Source organism: Lithobates pipiens, unplaced genomic scaffold (genome assembly GCF_037356315.1).
Source record: "Lithobates pipiens isolate NorthernLeopardFrog02 unplaced genomic scaffold, aLitPip1_a1.2 Scaffold_27, whole genome shotgun sequence".
NCBI lineage: Eukaryota > Metazoa > Chordata > Amphibia > Anura > Ranidae > Lithobates > Lithobates pipiens.
The window spans coordinates 189,486,092-189,506,226 of NW_027507788.1; the positions used below are offsets into that span (position 1 = coordinate 189,486,092).

The 20,135-nt window shown below is 45.0% G+C and overlaps 1 protein-coding gene across 5 annotated transcripts in view; it reads right to left on the minus strand.

Annotated features, from left to right (window-relative positions):
* Positions 1–1,431: 1,431 nt before the first annotated feature.
* The window catches only part of SPSB1 (splA/ryanodine receptor domain and SOCS box containing 1), a 301,792-nt gene continuing 283,088 nt past the window's right edge, over positions 1,432–20,135 (minus strand). For 2 of the 5 annotated variants that reach the window (XM_077458051.1, XM_077458049.1), the window contains exons 2-3: positions 11,154–11,954; positions 1,432–3,161 (exon numbers count right to left, since the gene is read on the minus strand). In XM_077458051.1, the coding sequence (XP_077314177.1) occupies positions 3,034–3,161; positions 11,154–11,847 (822 nt within the window). In that variant the 5' untranslated portion in view covers positions 11,848–11,954 and the 3' untranslated portion in view covers positions 1,432–3,033. Of the gene's footprint in view, positions 3,162–11,153; positions 11,960–20,135 lie in introns of all 5 variants that reach the window. The other 3 variants (XM_077458050.1, XM_077458048.1, XM_077458052.1) reach the window with 2 other exon arrangements.

The following is a 20,135-nucleotide window of genomic DNA, read 5'->3' on the forward strand; positions in this document are numbered from 1 at the left end:
CCCAGGGGGTCTGCCCCCCCCCACCCATGATAGAACCATACATTGGGGTGGGGGGATCCTAGATAGAGAGAACCCCTCCCCAGGGCGCTCTTACCTTAGGAATGCTGGAGATAGAGTCTGTCGTTTGAGCCTCAGCTTCCGACATGACTGCAGGTGGCTGCTTGCTACAGAGTTCCACGCTGCCTGTGCACGTTCTGAACTCATCTCCAGCTTGTGCCCGGCCCTCCTATCAGCTCCACGACCCGGAACCGGAAGTCGATCGTATTTCGAGGTCAAGCCTTAGTTTCCGCTGGATACGACGTCGCCCGTCGTTCGGCCCGCTCGGTTCAAAGAAAAAAGGGGCGGACTGTACCCATGTACAGGGAAATCTTCCGAACGGCTTGCCAGCTGCGTCCCTGTAGACACGATAGGAGTCCCCCACGACCTGAAGCCGCGCTCGACTCGGAAGGGGTGGCAGTACCTGGTGAGGTAAGTAAACCGTTCGACCCGTCCGACACGCGGACGTTGGTCTCGAACGGTTTGAACCCAGCTTTCTCCAAACGAAGCCCCTGCTTCTTTCAACTGGGTTCTTTTAACGAAAAAACGGCCACAGCCTCCCCAGCTGATCGGCCTGGTTCCTTGCGCAGTGTCTCCCCGCCGGAGGAAACACTAATAACTGAGGTCCGGCAGGGGAAGTAAGAATTTATGGGCTGGCGCAGTGTTTCCAGAGGAAGAGGAGGAGTCTATCTCTCATAGTGGCTGTCCTGAAAGACGATTAGGGAAATACAGGATTTTTACTTGTAAGCAACAAGTGTCAGAAAAGATTTAGTCTTTAAATGGTTAAACTGAGAACTTCTACACACTGAGATGACTTCATTCATTCAAGTGTAAACATTGTATCATTTTGTTCTTTTCTTGGCAGTCTGCCCAGAGGAAAGGGTTTCTATGACGACTCAGGCAACTCACACTGACTTCTTACAGAAGTCATTTCAAAGTCCCGCTGTAGTTCTAAATCGGCTTTTTATCAGCACAATCGGCCGATATATCGGTCGACCTCTACTAGAAATCTTTGTTTCTTAAACATGTACAGTATACGGTTACTTCCCACACCCACCTAACTGTCTGAGCCCCCCCCCCCCCCCCCCATATCAAGTCGTTCTCTGCAGCCATTACCTTTTGTACCACCACCCCCTCCCTTTAGAATGTAAGCTCTACAGGCAAGGCCCTCCTGTACCTTTTGTATTGTACTTAATTGCATTGTCCCCCCTATACATTGTAAAGCACTGCGTAAACTGTTGGCACTATATAAATTGTGAATACAAAATTATTCCCAATAATGTAAAAAAAAAAAAAAAAGTAAATCAGTTCTTGAAAAATCTGTATTGTGTAAAATCCTTCAAGGTAACCTTATAGCTTCATTAGTTTAATGAACTGCAGACAGATTCTAGATCATTTATATTTAATAAACTATTTCTTTATTACAGAAATTATCTACACAATTACAAAGAAATTAAAACTGTACAGACAAACTGAAGACGGAAGGGAGACTCTCTAAAGCCACTTTTGTGAGGTGGAAGACTACTTGCGCTGAAAAGTATATCAGAAGGCAGAAAGAAAAAAAAAAAACTGAAGTCTTTTACAAATCCCTCTTATTTGTGCAATACAGCAAGAGTCCTTACCAGCAAGACAAGTTAGCTTATAGGCAAGGAAAAGGTTGGTACCTGATCTACCCTTACAGTCTTGGCACCAATGTGCACTTTTTTAAAATTGAATGTCCAATCTTTTTTCCGTACCCTACAGCAGCAATGGTTTGGCACCTGTGACCTGGACACAGCCGATGAAGCCATTTTGTGGGCCAGGCTAATAAAAAAAAAAAAAAAGGCCTGAATTTGCCATAAACTAGCCGCATCACTAAGACAGCGGCTGCGTTCACATATTCATTCCACCCACAATAAGGCTGCCTTCCATGTGAAAAGGCAGAAGGTGCTCTTTAAATTCACATACCCAACATACATAAAAACCTAGCCATTGTACCTGTGCAATCATGTTTCCCCATTTTGATCTGTGCGGCATTTAAAGTGAAGGCCAAAAAAGGGATGAATGTATTAAAGTGGTTATGAGATCAGTCAGCAAGCATGGGTCAGTCTGGGAATGTGTGGCACTAAGCAAATGCGTCATCAGGTCCCTTTGGCTGTTCAATGGACTGAAACCTGGTACACAATCAATGACAAAACTAGGTCTCCACCTGCAATATGGATTGCAAGAACATTCTGCAAAATGCATATCAGGCTTATCGAAGCAAGAAGCGCCCCGATTTGTTTAGCATTGCATTTGTATCGGAAGGTGTAAGGGCAATTTCCTGTTAATCAATACCATTAGTCATGACCAGAACACAGCTCAGGTGGTCAAATTAAGATTTTACAATTTCTACTTCCTGTAGTAGAAACACTAGACTACAACTCCCACATCACCTAGTAGGATGATGGACTACTACACTTCTGTGGAAGGGGTGCTCACAGATTAAATTATGCATTCTAAACCAGGGGACTTAGAAGGGTTCTATAAGCTTCCAGTCTAATGTAAAAAACGGAAGATACCTATATCTGGGCGATGAACACTTCTGAACCCACGTATTTTAGAATTGAGACCGAAATCAGACCTTAGTGTCTTTTAGGTACAATGGCAGGTAAACTACAAACAAAAAACATTTAAAATGTAGACACATAAGAGCCCATAAAGAGGGCATATGAAAACAAGTCTGTTTCCTGTTCAGAAATAGACAATTACATTAAAAAATAGATCAGTCACTTCATATATTAAACATGAACCACTTAAGTCACGCGTTGTAAATATCCTTCATAGGAAAAGATTTGAGTTGTTGCAGGGTCCAAGAAGAAGAAAGGGCCCTGGAGGTATCTTGTAGATAGAGGCATGCAAGTGAGGAATCTGTACCGCTATCTTCCTACCAGCAAGCATTAAGGACAAAAGTGGAGCCTTGGGATGCATAGCACTGGGTTAAAGGTTGACCAGTCCATTACAGTCCTGCATGGTTTGTCAGTGATAAAGTAGGTAGCCTTTGAGAGATGCTGGCAGTGGAAGTGCTTGGATTTCATTTAGTCTCTCTTTTCCCAATGCAAGACGAACAGACCTTCTACACAAGTCCATTAGAGGCAAAGGTTCAGCTGTAAGGAGAAAAAAAAATATAAAAAAAATAAATTATATTAAACACATAAATACGATACAGTAGAATTGCTTCTGGAGGAGCTTACACACCAACTGCTTGGTTAAGACAAATGTCATGCAAATACACAGCATGAATATAGTTGTGACCATATTTATCTCTGCCAAGGGTTTAGTCTAGCCAGCCGACTGAAGTGAAGTTCCACAGAAAAGTGGAAGCTCCACTCATCTGCCGCCTCCAACCCATTCCACATTTGGGGGGAGGGGAGGTGGTGTCGAGCAGGTGTTTATTCCCACAGGTGCCCGTCCCCACTACAGAGAGATCACTCAGAAGTTCAGCCCCCTGTCCCCTTTCCACCGCCAGGCTATTCAGAAAGAGCAGTGCACTTTGCGCATGTGCAGTAAGGGAACCTAGGTTTCCCTTACAGGCAATGGCAGCACCCAAGAGCTGAGTGAAAGACTGGATTCCAGGACACAAGTGCCACAATAAGGCTACTTTCACACTTGGGCGTTAGCGGTAAAGCGCTGCTATTTTTTGCATCGCTTTGCCGGCATTTTTGCAGGGCACTTTTAATCCCGCTATCAGGCGAAAAAAATAAAAATAAAAAAAAAAACTGTTAAAACTGCCCACAAAGTGCCACAATGCCGGCAGCTTGGCAGTGCTGCCCATTGATTTCAATGGGCAGGGGCGCTTTACAAGCGGCATATACAGTGCTGCAAAGATGTGGCTTGCAGGACCTTTACTGTGCTGTCAGGGCACCGCTCCAATGTAAAATCCCTCCGGCTTTCACATTGGAGCGAGGAGAGATTCTTTCAAGGCATTTGCGGGCATAGCACCTGTAAAGTGACTCAGTGTGAAAGTTGTCTAAAAGTCAGCAGCTCCAGTATTTTATGCTGGGGGGGGGGGGGGGGGGGGCAGAACTCAGCTTTAAGAGTAGCAGAAAAAACCCGACCTTTTATTTCTGAAACCAATGTAAAGTAAATCTTTTCATCCTGCACTTGTAATTAGCAAGGTAACATTTTAAATTCAGAAGGGCTTTCTACAGCATGTTTTTAGCACAACACATCTGCTCCTGCAAGTCAAAAAAAAAATAAATAAAAAAAACACCCACAACATCAACCCATCCCCCCCCCCCCCCCCCCCTTGCATGTTCACTGGAGTGCGCTAGGCTGTGGAGGAGGCAGGAGCAGCTGGCTCAGGCTCTCATCAGCTCACCGAGAGACTGAGCCAGGTTGCTGGTCCTCAGGCTCCTGGGTGGATCCCAAGCATATGGTCGTTCTCACCCCAGCCTGGGCCAACTCTGGCTGAACACAGGTCACAGGAGTGAAGAATGAATTGCACTCCTGTGATCCATAAAAGCACAGCCAAACAAGCTTTGGCTGTACTTCAATGCATGTTTTTGCACTGCGATAACATTCATTTTGAAGGCAAAGCAACCCCAAATTACACAATGCATAAATGAACAAATGTTCAAGCAAGGCACAAGTGTGAACTCATCTTAAGCCTCGTACACAAATATCTGTCAAACAATCATCCGTTTCTTGCATGCTAGTCTCATAGAAACACTTTATTAAAGTCATGAAAATTCTCAGACAATACAACTTTGGAAGTGATGTGCGTGAAGCAATGCGTTTTCATTTCTAGGCATGCGTGGTCTTGGCCACACTTTTCATACATATACTAATTACACAACAATCCTTTGCTCTGTTATTGTTAGAGTCAGAAAGATTTGTGCTCGTCCCTTCAGATAATTTCACATGAACTGTTGGGATCGGCTCGCAAAAGCTGTGTACCAATGATCAGACTATCGGATGATTGCTAGGAAAGCCGTATTTCTCATCTGGTGTTCTCATCGCAAGTACTAGGCATTAATGTATAGCTGTGAGATTACATACAACCGCTCCCTGGCGGTCACACCAATGTTTTGCGTCACTGACTAAATATGCCACTCAAACTAAGCGCGTGCCAGGATGGACTCTAGTATTGTAGCCAAACTAGCATTTCTGGACATGCACAACTACAGCCCCTGTATGTTACTTTGTCGAAGGTGTAGTTGTCTGCATACCTATGACAAAGCCTTTCTAGGCCTCACTGACGATCTAGAGCACACTGAATTTGCTCCTTTTAGTTGGATGAGTGTAGAATAACCTTTCCAGTCCAATATGTGCTCCTTGATGCCTTTCCTGCTCTTGAGCACAATACCCCATGACTTGGTCAGGCAACATCTCCCGCTTTTAAGTCCTCTCAGTATCCAGGATGAGAATCTCAGACTGCTCATTTGGCACAGGCCAGGGAAAAATTCCTTTGAACAGCCAGGGCATCCACCCCCAGACTTTGAGCCGAGTAAAGCATTTCTTACCTTCATTCACTTTGAATGCAAACAAGCATTTCTGAAAGGAGCAGCTTTGGTAGCATTCTAGAAGACTGAATGACTTAAAGAGGAAGTAAAGCCTGATGGGTGTTACTTCCTCTTTCATTCCCTGCAAAGGTAAAGCATAATGGACTACTATGCATCGCATAGTAGTCCATTATGTGTCACTTACCTGACAGGAGCCAGCGAAGTCACCGCTGTCCCCTGTAGACCGGAGCATCCATCTTCTCGGTGGGTCTCGCTGCTCCGCCGCTGTCATTCGGCGAAGCCACTCGGCATATTGCTGTTGACAGCGGAGCGCTCAGTGCACCGCTGTCTACAGCGCATGCGCCGTAGACAGCGGTGCCTGTCTTACAGCAAATATCTCCTAAACCGTGTAGGTTTAGGAGATATTTGTTGGACCTACAGGTAAGCCAAAAAAAACAAAAAAAAACACTAAAGAATGACATTCTAGGACTTTTCTGATCATAATCACAGTCATGAAGAGATTAGGCAAGGATTTCCATCTGAAATTGGACGATGAGCAGTAAAGGCCATCCACTTTGTCTTGTAGTTATACAAGTGCTTTGCTACAGCTGTAACACACGTGTTTTAATAGGGAAGTAAATCCTGATGAGTTTATTTCCTCTTTCATTCCCTGCAAAGCATAATGGACTACTATGCATCGCATAGTAGCCCATTATGCGTCACTTACCTGACACAGGAGCCAGCGATGTCACCGCTGTCCCCTGTAGTCCGGCGCATCCATCTCGGTGGGGTCTCGCAGCTCCGCCGCTGTCATTTGGCGAAGCTGCGATGTCGCGCATGCGCATGGGAGCCGACATGCGCAGGCGGCATCTTCATCATTGACAAAGCCGCGCTCCGTGCAAATATCTCCTAAACCGTATAGGTTTAGGAGACATTTCTTGGACCTACAGGTAAGCCTTAATTCTAGGCTTACCTGTAGGTCAAAGTGGTTTGTAAGGGTTTACAACCACTTTAAGGTGTTCTTGCTGCATTTTCAACTGGGAGGTGTTCTTTTTTTTAACTGACCAAAAATGCAAGGATTTTTAACACCGCAATGGAAGCCCAACAGGCCTTTGTGCAGACATACATAGAATATTAAGGGACACATTTCTCAAGCGAAAGGTGCAAATAAGCACAAATTCATATTGATTTAAATGTAAAAATATTTTTTTTTAAATGGTCAGTTTTCACCCAAGTGCATCTTGCATTTTTGGTATTCAATGCACCTCTAGTTTAAATTGGCACCTTTTCTAAACAATTAAAATGATTTGACTTAATAGTGACTCCAGTCAAACCTGAAAGCGGGAGTCCGCTGTTTTTTTTTTTAAAGCCAGCAGCTACAAATACTGCAGCTGCTGACTTTTAAAATAATGACACTTACCTGCCCAGCGCGCCCGCGATGTCGGCACCCGAAGCCGATCTCTCGATCATCTCTCGGGTGCTGCCACCACCATCTTTGGTATGGGAATCAGGAAGTGGAGCCTTGCGGCTTCATTTCCCGGTTCCCTACTGCGCATGCACGAGTCGCGCTGCGCAATAAGGATGGTCCCCGCTGTCTCTGGGATCCGCGTGTTTCCCAGTAGACAGCGGGGGACCTTCAGAAAGGGGCGTAGCTTCTGCAGATATCTATGCCGGAAGTGGGTGCAGATATCTGTACTGTACAGGTACCTGCACCCCCCCCCCTGAAAGGTGCCAATTGTGACGCCGGGGGGAGGGTTCCAATGAGCGGAAGCTCCACTTTAGGGTGGAGCTCCGCTTGAAACTTCAGGTTTAAACCCCCCACCCCACAACTCTCAGCTAGCAAATGTTTATCATCAGCGATGGAGAAACAATGTATCCTCTTTATTTTTATCTGAGAAACAAAAGAACGTACTTTGGTCTGTAAATGAAGGCAGTTTAACCACTTAAAGCAGAGTTCCACTCAAAATTTGAGCACAAGACCGCCAACTCTAAACAGATAACCTGTAAAACAAAAAGCAAGCATCGCCAATGGACATTTTTAAGTATCAGAGTTGGGTGCCAACGTTTGCGGCACTCTGACTCAGCTGAGAAGTTGAGCATGGTGTCAGTCCAGAGACCTGGCAGACTGTCAGGCTGATGCAGTGCCTGGACCGACATCTGACGTCACAAGAAAGCGCACTTCGGCCCGTTCTCTGCTGAAAAGGGGTGACGAAGACGACTTTGGGCAAAAACTTCTCCCATGTCCTTATTGCTGATCTCCCACCTTCACCAACTAGGTCATCCTTTTAAGCTCTGCAATTCCTCGCTTGCCGATTCTCAGATAAAACCCATTACTGCCTGGTTATCCTGTTTGCAAGACTGCTGGCTGCCAATTCCTCCTGTACTCCCAGCCAGCGGTCCTGTCACTGCCCAGATGTAGTTCTCTAGTTAGCAGGGGTTCCTTACATCCCCACATGCTGTAGTGGGCAGAGGGTTCTCGTTTTCCTGCTTGCTTTCTTCAACTCCATCTCAGAGGCGCAGGATCTCAATCAGCAGTAAAAATAAAAAAGGGAATTTTTTTTTGTGCTTTTAAAAAAGGTAGGTAAAGAACTCCTAGTTGGTACTCCACCATGCCATTATATAAAGGCAGAACAATCTTCCCAGCATGCTTCAAGTGGTTAGCAGTGGCTGCGGGATAAGAGGGTTTGGATCCTGGGTCCTCAAACGCGTTGCGTCATGGGTAGGGACTTAGTCAGTGGTCATTGACAAAGTCCCTTTCCAGGATGCTACCAGACCCTCTAATGGTATCCTGCAGCCACTGCCAATCATTTGAAGCATGTTTGGACAATTTTGACTTTATATACTGGTACGATGAAGTGCCATCTATGCGATTTTGCCTACGTTTTTATCAGCTGTTAAAGATTATACAGAAAGCACTAGATATTTCCTTTATTTTTATATTTACTGCTGATTGAGATCATGTACCTCAGTACCTGCGAGATGGAGTTGAAGAAAGCATGCGGCGGTTGCACCTGACGTTATCCCCATTCCGGGAACTGCATGTTTACATCAGCTGATTATACAGGGGTCCAAACTTAAAGTGTTACTAAACACACAACAGTAAAATGAGTGTGTATATGCAGCATAGCATGCTTGTTATATTCCCCATGGAACTTAAGGGGTTAACCTTCTGAATTGTGTAAAAAAGCTGTTTTATCCTGTATGCACAGATCCTTCCCACCTGCACTATCTGTGGGGAAAGCCAGCTAACACGCAGAGTAGCTGACCTGCACATGCTCAGTTGTGTCTTGAAGAAAAGACAGCGCTCTCTGAAGGGACAACTCAATCCATACACCATGTCCACTCACAGGTGCCAAGGCTCAATGTGTCCCAGCACACTCCAATGCCATAGAAGCAAGAAGAGCCGGCGACACTAATCCTTGAAGTGTTTATTGGTACATCAGAGTGACAGTAAAACAATAAAGCTGACGCGTTTTGGCAAAGCTTTAGTCATAGCTACGACTAAGGCTTTTGCCGAAACGCATCAGCTTTGTTTTACTGTCACTCTGATGTACCAATAAACGACACTTCAAGGATTACAGTGTTGCCGGCTCTTCTTGCTACTATCAGTTGTGTCTTAGGCTGGAGAGAACAGTTACTTGTTCTCAGAGATAGCCAGGTCACATAATATTGACACCACACATGTGGGTGTGTATACAGAGTGAAGTAGAAATCTCCTTCCTGAACTCTCAGCACTGGAGAAACACTGCAGTTTATCATGTAACCGTGGTATACAGATCATCCAAAAAAAAAAAAAAAAAAGTTTAATAAAAATAAAATATATAGTGGAAGCATTTAAAAAGACTTAAAGCGGAGGTCCACCCTAAAATGGACCTTCCGCTCATCGGATTTCCACCCCCCCCCTCCGGCGCCACAATTGGCACCTTTCAGGGGGGAGGGGGGTGCAGTTACCTGGATAATCCAGGTAACTGCACCCACTTCCGGGCTAGCTCTCTGCGGAAAGGGGCGTACATTACGCCCCTTTCCGCAAGTGCCCGCCCCCTTCCGCAAGTGCCCCGCTGCCTGCTGGGAAACACACAGATCCCAGAGGCAGCGGGGACCGTCATTGCGCAGCGCGGCTCGCGCATGCGCAGTAGGGAACTGGGAAATGAAGCCGAAAGGCTCCATTTCCTGATTCCCATACCCAAGATGGCGGCGGCAGCACTCGTGTCGATCTAGAGATCGGCTTCGGGTGCAGACATCGCGGGCGCGCTGGACAGGTAAGTGTCACTATTTTAAAAGTCAGCAGCTGCAGTATTTGTAGCTGCTGACTTTAAAAAAAATAAAAAAATAAAAAAAAAAAAGCGGAGTCCTGGCGGACTCCCGCTTTAAGCTGCAGGTACCGTGGGAGGGCAGATCAACCATTCATATTACTAGGTTTATTAACACTTTAACCTCTTTACAGACCACCCGCTGTAGTTATGTCGATACTTTGAAGAGGAAGACCATTATGGCAGCAGCTGCCATAACCCCTGGTATCTTCTTCAGCGGGTGGTCCTATTCAAGATAATTGGGGTCTGCGCAGACTTAGCAGGAGAGTCCCCGCCACACTCCGGTGCCCGGTGGAGATTGGACCCTCTCCCTACCCTGAACGTGGCCCCCACCCATCTCCAAATCACTGCAGGGTGGAAGCGACATCAAAATGTCACTTCTGACTTTTTTTACTGCATTTTAGTGTAAATATGATATCTGTCTTTGACCCCAGATCTCATTTTAAGAGGTCCTGTCATGCTTTTCTATTACAAGGGATGTTTACATTCCTTGTACTAGGAATAAAAAGTGGCAATTTTTTTAAAAGAACAGTGTAAACTTTTTTAAATGCGCCCCGTCCCACCAAGCTCACTTGCAGAAGCAAACATACGTGAGTAGCGCCAGCATATGAAAACAGTGTTCAAACTGCACATGTGAGGTATTGCCATGATTGGTAGAGCGAGAGCAACAATTCTAGTCCTAGACCTCCAACTCAAAACATGCAACCTGTAAAAAAATAAACCTAATGTCGCCTATGGAGATTAAGGGCAAAAACTCTCACCATTTCACGAGCGGGCGCAATTTAGCGTGACTTGTTGGGTATCAATTTACTCACCGCAAAAAATCACACTTTCTCTTGAGCATAGTGTGAATCCTGGTCATAAATGTAAAATTTTACACCATATCAAGCCTTATTTACCAAAGTGTCATGTAGGAACACTTCAGAACAGCCAGATTCAGACTTGCACTGCAGACAGCCATTTTATTGGCTTGCATCATTTGGTCAATAAGGTGAAAGAAGTTTTGCCAATGCAGCAGTGTTTGCAATTCTGATATTACACTTTAAATCACCATTTGTATTCGCCCTTGCAGCCTTAAAACGTATTCACATAATTGTTTCAAGCAGCATAGCCTGCGACCGCCCCCCCCCCCCAGAGCAGTTTTACAAACCACTTTGCTTTAACCACCACTGTGGTGTTCTGAAAACACGAGACTTGCTGTGCACCAAGTCAAGTGGGCAACCATTCTCATTCCCAATATAGCAAAAACACAAACATCTCAGGAAGGCTGGTGGCCACATGGCATGGGCAATGAGAGTGGAAGAAAGTTGGAGAGTGAGAGAAACAAAACAAAAATCACACTTACGATCAAGTCCATTTATATAACGCATCTTGATTTCACAGTGGCCCCAAACTGCACTCACAACAGGATAGAGTTTCTTTCCCTTTAGTCCTCTAAAAGCAGCGCCCATGTACTGTCCATCAACAATGAAACTCAGCGTACCATCATCCATGTCTAGTACCACCAGGAAAGAATCTGGCACAATGAAGGTTTCATCTGGCTCCAGAAAAGCAGGGTATGTTCTACTTGGCTGATTTTTACCATCATGGTACAGTTTGTTCCTCCCCAAGTCCCAGCCCCAAGACTTGCCATTGCTGCCTATTAGTGTGGTATATCCTACAGAATGTAGTGGTGCATCTGCTGTTGCTACTCCAACGACAGCATGCGTTCCCCGCTGTCTCATGACCCACGTTATTTCCCATACATGTAGGCCCCGCGTGTAACCAACTTTGCCACGAATGGCATCTGTACTTTGTGCCACCGGATGCCGGTGAAAAACAAGTTTGTCATCTTCTTTGACAAAAACATTGAGTGACCGATCATTATTATTCCACGAGTGCTGAAGTTGTACTTCATAAGGTACTGGTGGCATATCCAATAAGAGGTCCAAACGAGCAGGTTTACAGTAGTCCAGACCCTGGAGATCTTGCTTTAGTGGCCGGTATGTAGGGTCCCTCATATCCACTGTCTTTATGCCTCCTGTAACCTTCTGACCCATAATCCAATGGTTTTACTTTTATTGTCCCAAAGGCAAGGTCATCCAGATGTTCAGCCCCCTCGTGTTCACCGTCCAGCAGAAAGTTCCCAGGAGCTTAACGATTCAGGCTGTCCTAGTACAGAAAGAGCAAAGTTAATGATTGAACTAGCTAGCGTACTGCATATTTACTGTTTAAATAGACATTGGCTACACTGAAGCAAGAGTGCAGACAAGGATGGGACAGAAAGCTTCAGGTAAGACGATACTGGACATTTGAGCATTAGAGGTAGTAAAGTCAGTAGGATTACTGCCAGCCCCTCTGGTATACTACACAGTGTAAATGTTGGTCTAAAAAGGCAATAAAATTCAGAACGCCTGTACAGTCACATGACCCCCTGCCACTCTCCTCCCCAGATTTAGATCTTAGGGCTATAGTACTTAATCGGGGGGTGTGGGGTCATGTGACCGCACAGAGGGAATCTGAAATAAGGTATTTACTTACCTTTAAAAGAGGAAGTAAACCCTAATGGGTTTGCTTCCTTTGGCTCCCTGCAAAGGTAAAGCATAATGGACTACTTTGCATCGCATAGTAGCCCATTATGCGTCACTTACCTGACACGGGAGCCAGCGAAGTCACTGCTGTCCCCTGTAGCATCCATCATCTTCTGGGTATCGCTGCTCCGGCACTGAGTGGCCAGAGCAGCAATGATGTCACCACGCATGCGCACAGCAGCCATCACTAACCGCATATTGCCATTAGCAGCGGCATGCTCAGCACGCAACAGTGTTGCCTGTCGTTTTGCAAAGATCTCCCAAACAGTGTAGGTTTAGGGGATATTTCATGGACCTACAGCCAAGCCTTCATCTAGGCTTACCTGTAGGTCAAAGTGGTCTGTAAGGGTTTACAACCACTAAACATTTACCCTGTGTAGTATACCCTGGTATACCAGAGGGGCTGGGAGTAATACTGACTTTACTGGCAGCTACTAATAATGGCAGGAGGGAGGGGGGGGGGAAGGAAAAGGAAAAGAGGATCTTGCAGCAAACATTTAACTTGCTGTTTAATTTACTGCTTAATGTTTAAAGAGGCGACAAAGTGACAAATGCAGTCTGTTTGGGAAGAAACTGCTCTGTGTAATTCCTATATGAAGAATATTTTGAAGCTTATACATGCAATAGAATTGTTAAAGCCAGACAAGACAAACCTCATATGTAATCTACACATGACATAGGAACCCCTACTGGACAGCAAAGCCAGGGTCTACCCTCTACTGCAACAGTCATTCTGAATGGACAAAGGAAACAGCACACTGTCAGCACTCATCAGAACCCATCAGAACCTGAATGGCCTCTAGTGTCAACCCTCCATTTCTTTGATTGCTTTAGCCCAACCCAAGGCCCTCATACTTTTAAAGAGGAAGTAAACCCTGCTGAGTTTACTTCCTCTTTGATTCCCTGCAAAGAAAGCATAATGTACTATGCATCGCATAGAAGTCCATTATGTGTCACTATCCTGACATCCATCTTCTCGGTGGGTCTTGCTGCTCCACCGCTGTCATTCGGCGAAGCCGCGATGACGTCACTCCCACGCATGCGCACGGGAGCCGCCACTCGGCATATCGCTGTTGACAACGGAGCGCTCAGTGCACAGCTGTCTTTTGGCAAATATCTCCTAAACTGTAGGTTTAGGAGATATTTGTTGGACCTACAGGTAAGCCTTACCTGTAGGTCAAAGTTGGTTGTAAGGGTTTATAATCACTTTAAGAAAGTTTACATAAAATGGTTTTATCCAAGCCTGGAGGTGATCTTTAAAAGCCTATATAGTACAGCTCAGGAAAAAGCCTATGGCATTTGGAACTATATTTGAGCTTGAAGCATGCAACTAAGCAGTCTTCTCCAGCCTGATTTTCTAAGCTGCTGAAAGCCAGATTGCCAAAGATTTTGCACATTACTGCACTTTGTACCAGTTAAAAAAAAAATAAAGATAAAAAAATAAAATAAAAAAATAACTCTCCACAGGCTGAGTACGGGAATAACGTAACTGACCACATCGCTGACAGTCACCAAATCCCAGTAAATGATCTTTATTTGTGCAGCTGCTGCTGACTCAATAGCACAAAAAAGGAAGAATCATTAACTTTATATTTAACATTGTTAAACACACTAGTCTACGAACTGTGATAAGGTAACTTACCAAGTCTTAATCAACTCCCCCCCCAAATTATACACACACACACACACACACGAAATGCATGTAAAGACAATGTATGTTTTGGAGAATACGAGTTGGGCTTGCCATACATGATTCAAATCAGATCTGAACTGTTAATGGGCAGGCTGAATGTACCAAGTTGAGCAATAAACTTGGGTACAACCAGCCTGTCTGATTACAATTGCTAGTGGCTGCTATAGGTGCTAGTGATAATCACTCCTCTTCCAGCAGGGAAGGCTTCCCCCACTGGGAGAAGACAATGGCCTGACAGGAGGGATTCCCACATCACTGATGGTGGGGGGGGGGGGTGAATTTCTTTTCTGCAACCTGTGGTTGCAGGAAAGAAATTCACTCTGTATGGCCAGCCTTTTTTCTGTGTTCCTCCTGTAAGTCACCCTTGTTCATCAAGATATTGAGGGGAACCTACATTTTAAGGTTGCCATGGGAGCAAAGGAAGGAGAAAACTTACAATGGGGCCATTTAGTGTCACACGTTTTAGACACGATTCATCAGTTCTTGTCACACCTGTATTTTGAGTGTAGTGCATTAGTAATCCTGCAAGCAACAGCTTTGATGTGCTCAGTCCAAACGCCTTCTATAACCCATTCTATGGTAATGCATGCAAACCACCACAGGTGTGAGCTGGGTCTACGGGCTGCATACAATCGAAGCTCTACCTTGGCAATAACATAGCAGGGCAAGTTTGGCCAGAAACAAACAGAAAACTTGCATGGAAACAAAAAGCATCAGAAAATCCAATGTTAAAGTGGTTGTAAAGGCAGAGTGTTTTTTATCTTCATGCATTCTATGCATGAAGATAGAACACCTGTGTAGCAGCCTCCACAGGACCCCCAACACTTACCTGAGGTCCTCCTATCCAGCAACATCCATGAGTCGCAACCATCCAAGATTCTCCTTCCCAACACCGCAGCAGCACCATTGGCTCCCGCTGCTGTCAAAGTCCCCTAGCCAATCAGGGGAGCGGGGCTCCATGTCTGAATGGACACTGAACAGGAGGGAGGGGCCAGGGGCAGCAAAGAGGGACCTGAGAAGAGGAGGATTTGGGCTGCTCTGTGCAGTCACTGCAACAGAGAAGGCAAGTATAACACGTTCGTTATTTTTTTTTCTTCCCAATAAAAAAAACTTTACAATCACTTTAAAGACAACTTATACAAATAAAAAAACGTCCTGGTAAGAACTGAACCCATTTCTTCCTCATGGAAAGAAAACAGTGCTACTACTACAGATACAGGGTCCATTCACACCCAGAGTGTCAGGAAAGATTTGCCACTCTGCATTGCCGGCTGGGTGATTTATTGCAATGCACTGCTTTTTTCTCTTTTGTACGAGCTTTAACTGTGCCTCAACATTGTAAAGTGTTGTGCAAACTAATACTATATAAAATACGTATGACATAGGAACCCCTACTGGACAGCAAAGCCAGGGTCTACCCTCTACTGCATCACCAACACAACTTCATCATTCTGAATGGACAAAGGAAACAGCACACTGTCAGCACTTATCAGAACCCAAATGGCCTCTAGTGCTGACCCTCCATTTCTTCAATTGCTTTAGCCTAACCCAAGGCCCTCAGGTACCTTTAAGAGGGGGGGGAGGGGGGGGGGGAGAAAAATAAATAAATAAAATAAAAAACACCCCACAGATATTGTACCACCCTAAAAGCTGAACTTGGGAGGATAAGCAAACATTAGCTAAATACAAGATGCACATGTATTGTTTAAAGCTCTGTGCCTAGTACAGTTCTTCCAGATTTGTACAGTAGTCTAAAATTAAACTTTGCCTCTGCAGGAGCTTCCTGCAAGACCGGTCACTTCAGCACTTTGTGCAGGGTGACTGGTTGTGTCTCCGCCCCCTCTAGTTTGACAGGCATCCTGTAGTGGGTGGAGCCTGCTGGGGACCTCCTGCAGCTCTTCTACCCGCACAGGTTATGTGCAGCACAGTGATGTCAATGCCACCCTTACAAGGCAACCTCTGGGTTTGCAAAAGATTTTGGCACACAGTGGATCTATATCCTTTGTGGCTGTAGTGCAATATATTTCAATGAACGTCTCATGCCCGACTTCCGTTTTGGATAGAATGCAGAGAGACCAAAACACCTGTCAGATTGTCATTGCCGTCTGTGCCCTCAAAAGGGATATTCCCCCCTGTACCGTTTATCACTGAAAAGGCAAAGAAAACCCCAAATTTAGGGTTGTCCCCAAAAAAGGGAGGGGAAATCTTCCCATAGGGACAATAGTTCTGGTGACCTGGGGGGTCCCTTACTTCCCGTTTGGCTATGGGACAGCAAGTAAAAAGGGAAACCCTCCCCTCCAATGGGACAGAAAAAAACCTGGTAGGGGTTATAACCCCCCCCTTGCTCCATCCAAAAATGGGGGCAAAAGTTGTGTCCATAGTTCTACTTGAAGTCCCAGTTCACTGTTTTGGCTGCACTGGAATAGGATTGCATGGGTGTTCATGTTGATTCAGGCAAATGCTGCGTCCTGCTTTTGGGATGTTCATTTTTAATCAAAACCTTCAGATCGCATGAACACTGCGCAATTGCTATGCAGGAGACAGCAATTCCTGTGCGTTTCCCACATCAGTGCGAACCTATATTAGGCTCCATGCACACTGGAGCTCATAAACTGCAGTTTATTGGAGTTTGGGCATTTTTTTTAAAAGCCCATAAACTCCACTCTATGTTAGCCTATGTGTCCATGCACACATGGAGGTTTTTCAGCTTTAATGAGCAGTGGAGTTTATGGGCTTTTTTCTGAACGCCAGAAATTTGCGTTCAAAGTGCAGTTTTTCACCGCCAAAAAACGACAAACGCTGATAAACGCTCAAGCGCTCAAACGCTCGTTAGTGTTCGGCATTCTATTTTTTCAATGCATTGTGGGATTTTTGGAGTGTCCTGTGTATTTTTATTGAAAAACGCCCATAAAACGCTAACGCTAATAAACGCTGTTAAAAGCAAGTTTTTCAACCAGTGTTTTCTACCAACAATCTGGCGTCCAGAAAAAGCTTTTTTGAGCTTCAGTGTGCATGGAGCCTTAAAGTGTAAACCCAGTAGCAACCCTTGCTTTTTTAAAATACACATTTGAAAGATTTGTTAAAATCTGTTAGATAAAAATAAAAAAGCAGTTAGTCCTGCCAGAAATCCAGGGCTCTCATATGCACCCTGCACCCCCCCCCCCCCCAAGGAGGTCTCAAACATGCCATCTTCATATGGATACTAGTCAATGCCTTCCTCTATTAGGGTGATTGATGTACCAATTCAGCCAAATAAGAGGACCACCTCTAATGCCTCATTCACGGGATGGATCAGTTTAGCAGAGTCTGCCAGCTCAGCAGGAGATTGCTCATCTCCACTAAGCTGGCAGATGACAGGTCTTGGAGGGGCCTGTCAGAGCTCCGCTGATTCCTATGGCGAAATCGGTCGAAAGACAGCACGTCTGTTTATCAGATCTTATCCGCCGACAGATGGTGAACGTATCGCCATACATCTATTTAGCGGATCGGACGGCAGATGGATGTCAGTGGACACATCTGCTGATCTCCATCTCCTCCTAGGAAAGAATGGATAACTAGCAAAAATTTTTTTAAAAAAGCGCAACTCCAAGTGGGCTGGTCGTGTGAAAGAGCCCAACTCTAAACAGGTCACTTGTAAACATCTAAAGAGTCACCTATGGAGATTAAGTACCATTCCACGAATGTGCAATTTTAAAAACGTGATGTTAGGTATGCATTTTAGTGGAGCAACATCTTTCACATACAAAAACACTGTGGAATTTTTAAATTCATTATTTTTTTGGAAATAACATTTTTTTATATATATATATATATATATATATATATATATATATATATATATATATATATATATATATATATATATATATATATATATATATATATATATATATATATATATATATATATATATAAAATCGCTGGGCAAATTGTGACAAGGGGATTTTTACATGTAGGAGAGAAATGCCAGAATGGGAAGTGGTTAACACCCCTGCATGTCTGCTAAACAGCAGCACATTTGTCTGCATCCAGGAACATGCACGATTTTGCACATGCAGTGAACTGCACCAAGTTGCAGACTGGGGTGCCTTGAGCCTGAAATTGCTTTAACCACTTCCCACCCGGCCAATGCATATATACGGCCGGGTGGGAGCCGTCTACTCCTGATAGGACGTTCCTGAACGTCATTCAGAAGTAGCAGGATTGCGCGCGCGTGCCCGCGCAGCGGCGCGATCCCGATGTGCTCGTGTCACCTGGACACGGCACATCTGAGATCGGCAGGAGGGCTCTGTGATTGGCCCTCCTGATCACATGACGGCTGTGTCCAATCACGGCCGTCATGTGATGTAAACAAACAGCCGGTTGCTAGGCAATCGGCTCTCCTCACACGGAAGTCATCGCTGAGGAGAGGAGAGCAGATCGCTGCAGCCGGCTGATGATCAGTGAGTATGGGCTGCTTTTTACTCACTGATCATCAGTCTAGTGTCAACACACAACACACCACACAGTACAAACACTGTCCCCAAACCACACATGTCCCCAAACCACACATGTCCCCAAATAATAAAAACACATGTCCCTAATAATAAAAACACATGTCCCTAATAATAAAAACACATGTCCCTAATAATAAAAACACATGTCCCTAATAATAAAAACACATGTCCCTAATAATAAAAACATGTCCCCCACATATGTCCCACTAAAATCACATGTCCCAATGATTATCTGCACACATATGTACGTGATCACCTGCACACATATGTACATGATCATTTGCGTACATATGTCCATGATCACACAAACCAATTATACAGTTAACGGATTTTTTTTTACCAAAAACATGTAGCAGAATACATTTTGGCTTAAATTTATGACAAAATTTGATTTTATTGGATTTCTTTTCAAATAGAAAAAAGAAAATATAGTTTTTTTTCCAAATTTCCGCTTTTTTTGCGCCTATATCGCAAAAAATAAAAAACGGAGTCGTGAATAAATACCACCAAAATAAAGCTCTATTTGTGCGAACAAAATGATAACAATTTCATTTGGGTACAGTGTAGCATGACCGCGCAATTGTCACTGAAAGCGCGAGAGCGATGAAAGCTGAAAATTGGGCTGGGAAGGAAGGGGGTGAAAGTGCCCTGTATTGTAGTGGTTAAGGAAGCCCTGACTGGAAAAGGTTTAGGCCTCTTTCACACCGACGTCCCGTTCAGGCCCGCCTGTCAGTTTTTTAGGCAGACCTGAACGGGTGCTCCATAGAGGTCTATGGAGCGTCGGATGTCAGCGGTGACATGTCCGCTGACATCCGATCCGAAAAAGTGTAACGGAGGAAAAAGCTATTTTTCCATCCGTCTGCGGATCGGATCGGATGACGACGGGCACTGCGGTCCGTCGTCATCCGATCTCCCATAGGGGAGAGCGGCGCTGTGACAGGTCTGTCCCTGCGCAGTGTGCAGAGACGGAGCTGTCATCTCCCTGCTCAGCGGGGATCGGCGGAGTGATCCCCGCTGAGCAAACGGACATCCACGGGGCGGATCAGAACTGATCCGCCCCGTGTGAAAGGACCCTTAGAAACACTGGGCTGCACAGGCGGTTTTCAGGTCATATTACATAGCGACCAAAAGCCAGTAAAAAAGATAAGCTAGATGGAAGCAGAGGAACAGTTAAAACGTATGTCTGGGCAAAACATCCATCCAGCACATTTTCCAGTAATTGGTCATTATCCACTTCCCAGCCTTAGGCCAGATCAACTGATGCATCCCTGTACATGCAGTATGCAACAACAATGTAGTACATTTCAGACACACCTCAACACTAGCCTAGTTACAGGAAACTGGAATTGCAAGTTGGAATGCCATTATAACAATAGAACTAACATTGCGTGATTGGGCAGGCATAGCATCTGCATGCACTACACTTGAAGGAGCCGAGGTCAGGGCATCCAAGCTCAGGAAAATCAAAATGCTAGGGGGGGGGGGGGGGGGGATATAGCAGGTCACTTGCTACGGGGGCACTCATGCAGGCTCAATCCTGAGCCGTCCCTTGTGTCCAGGACTGACAC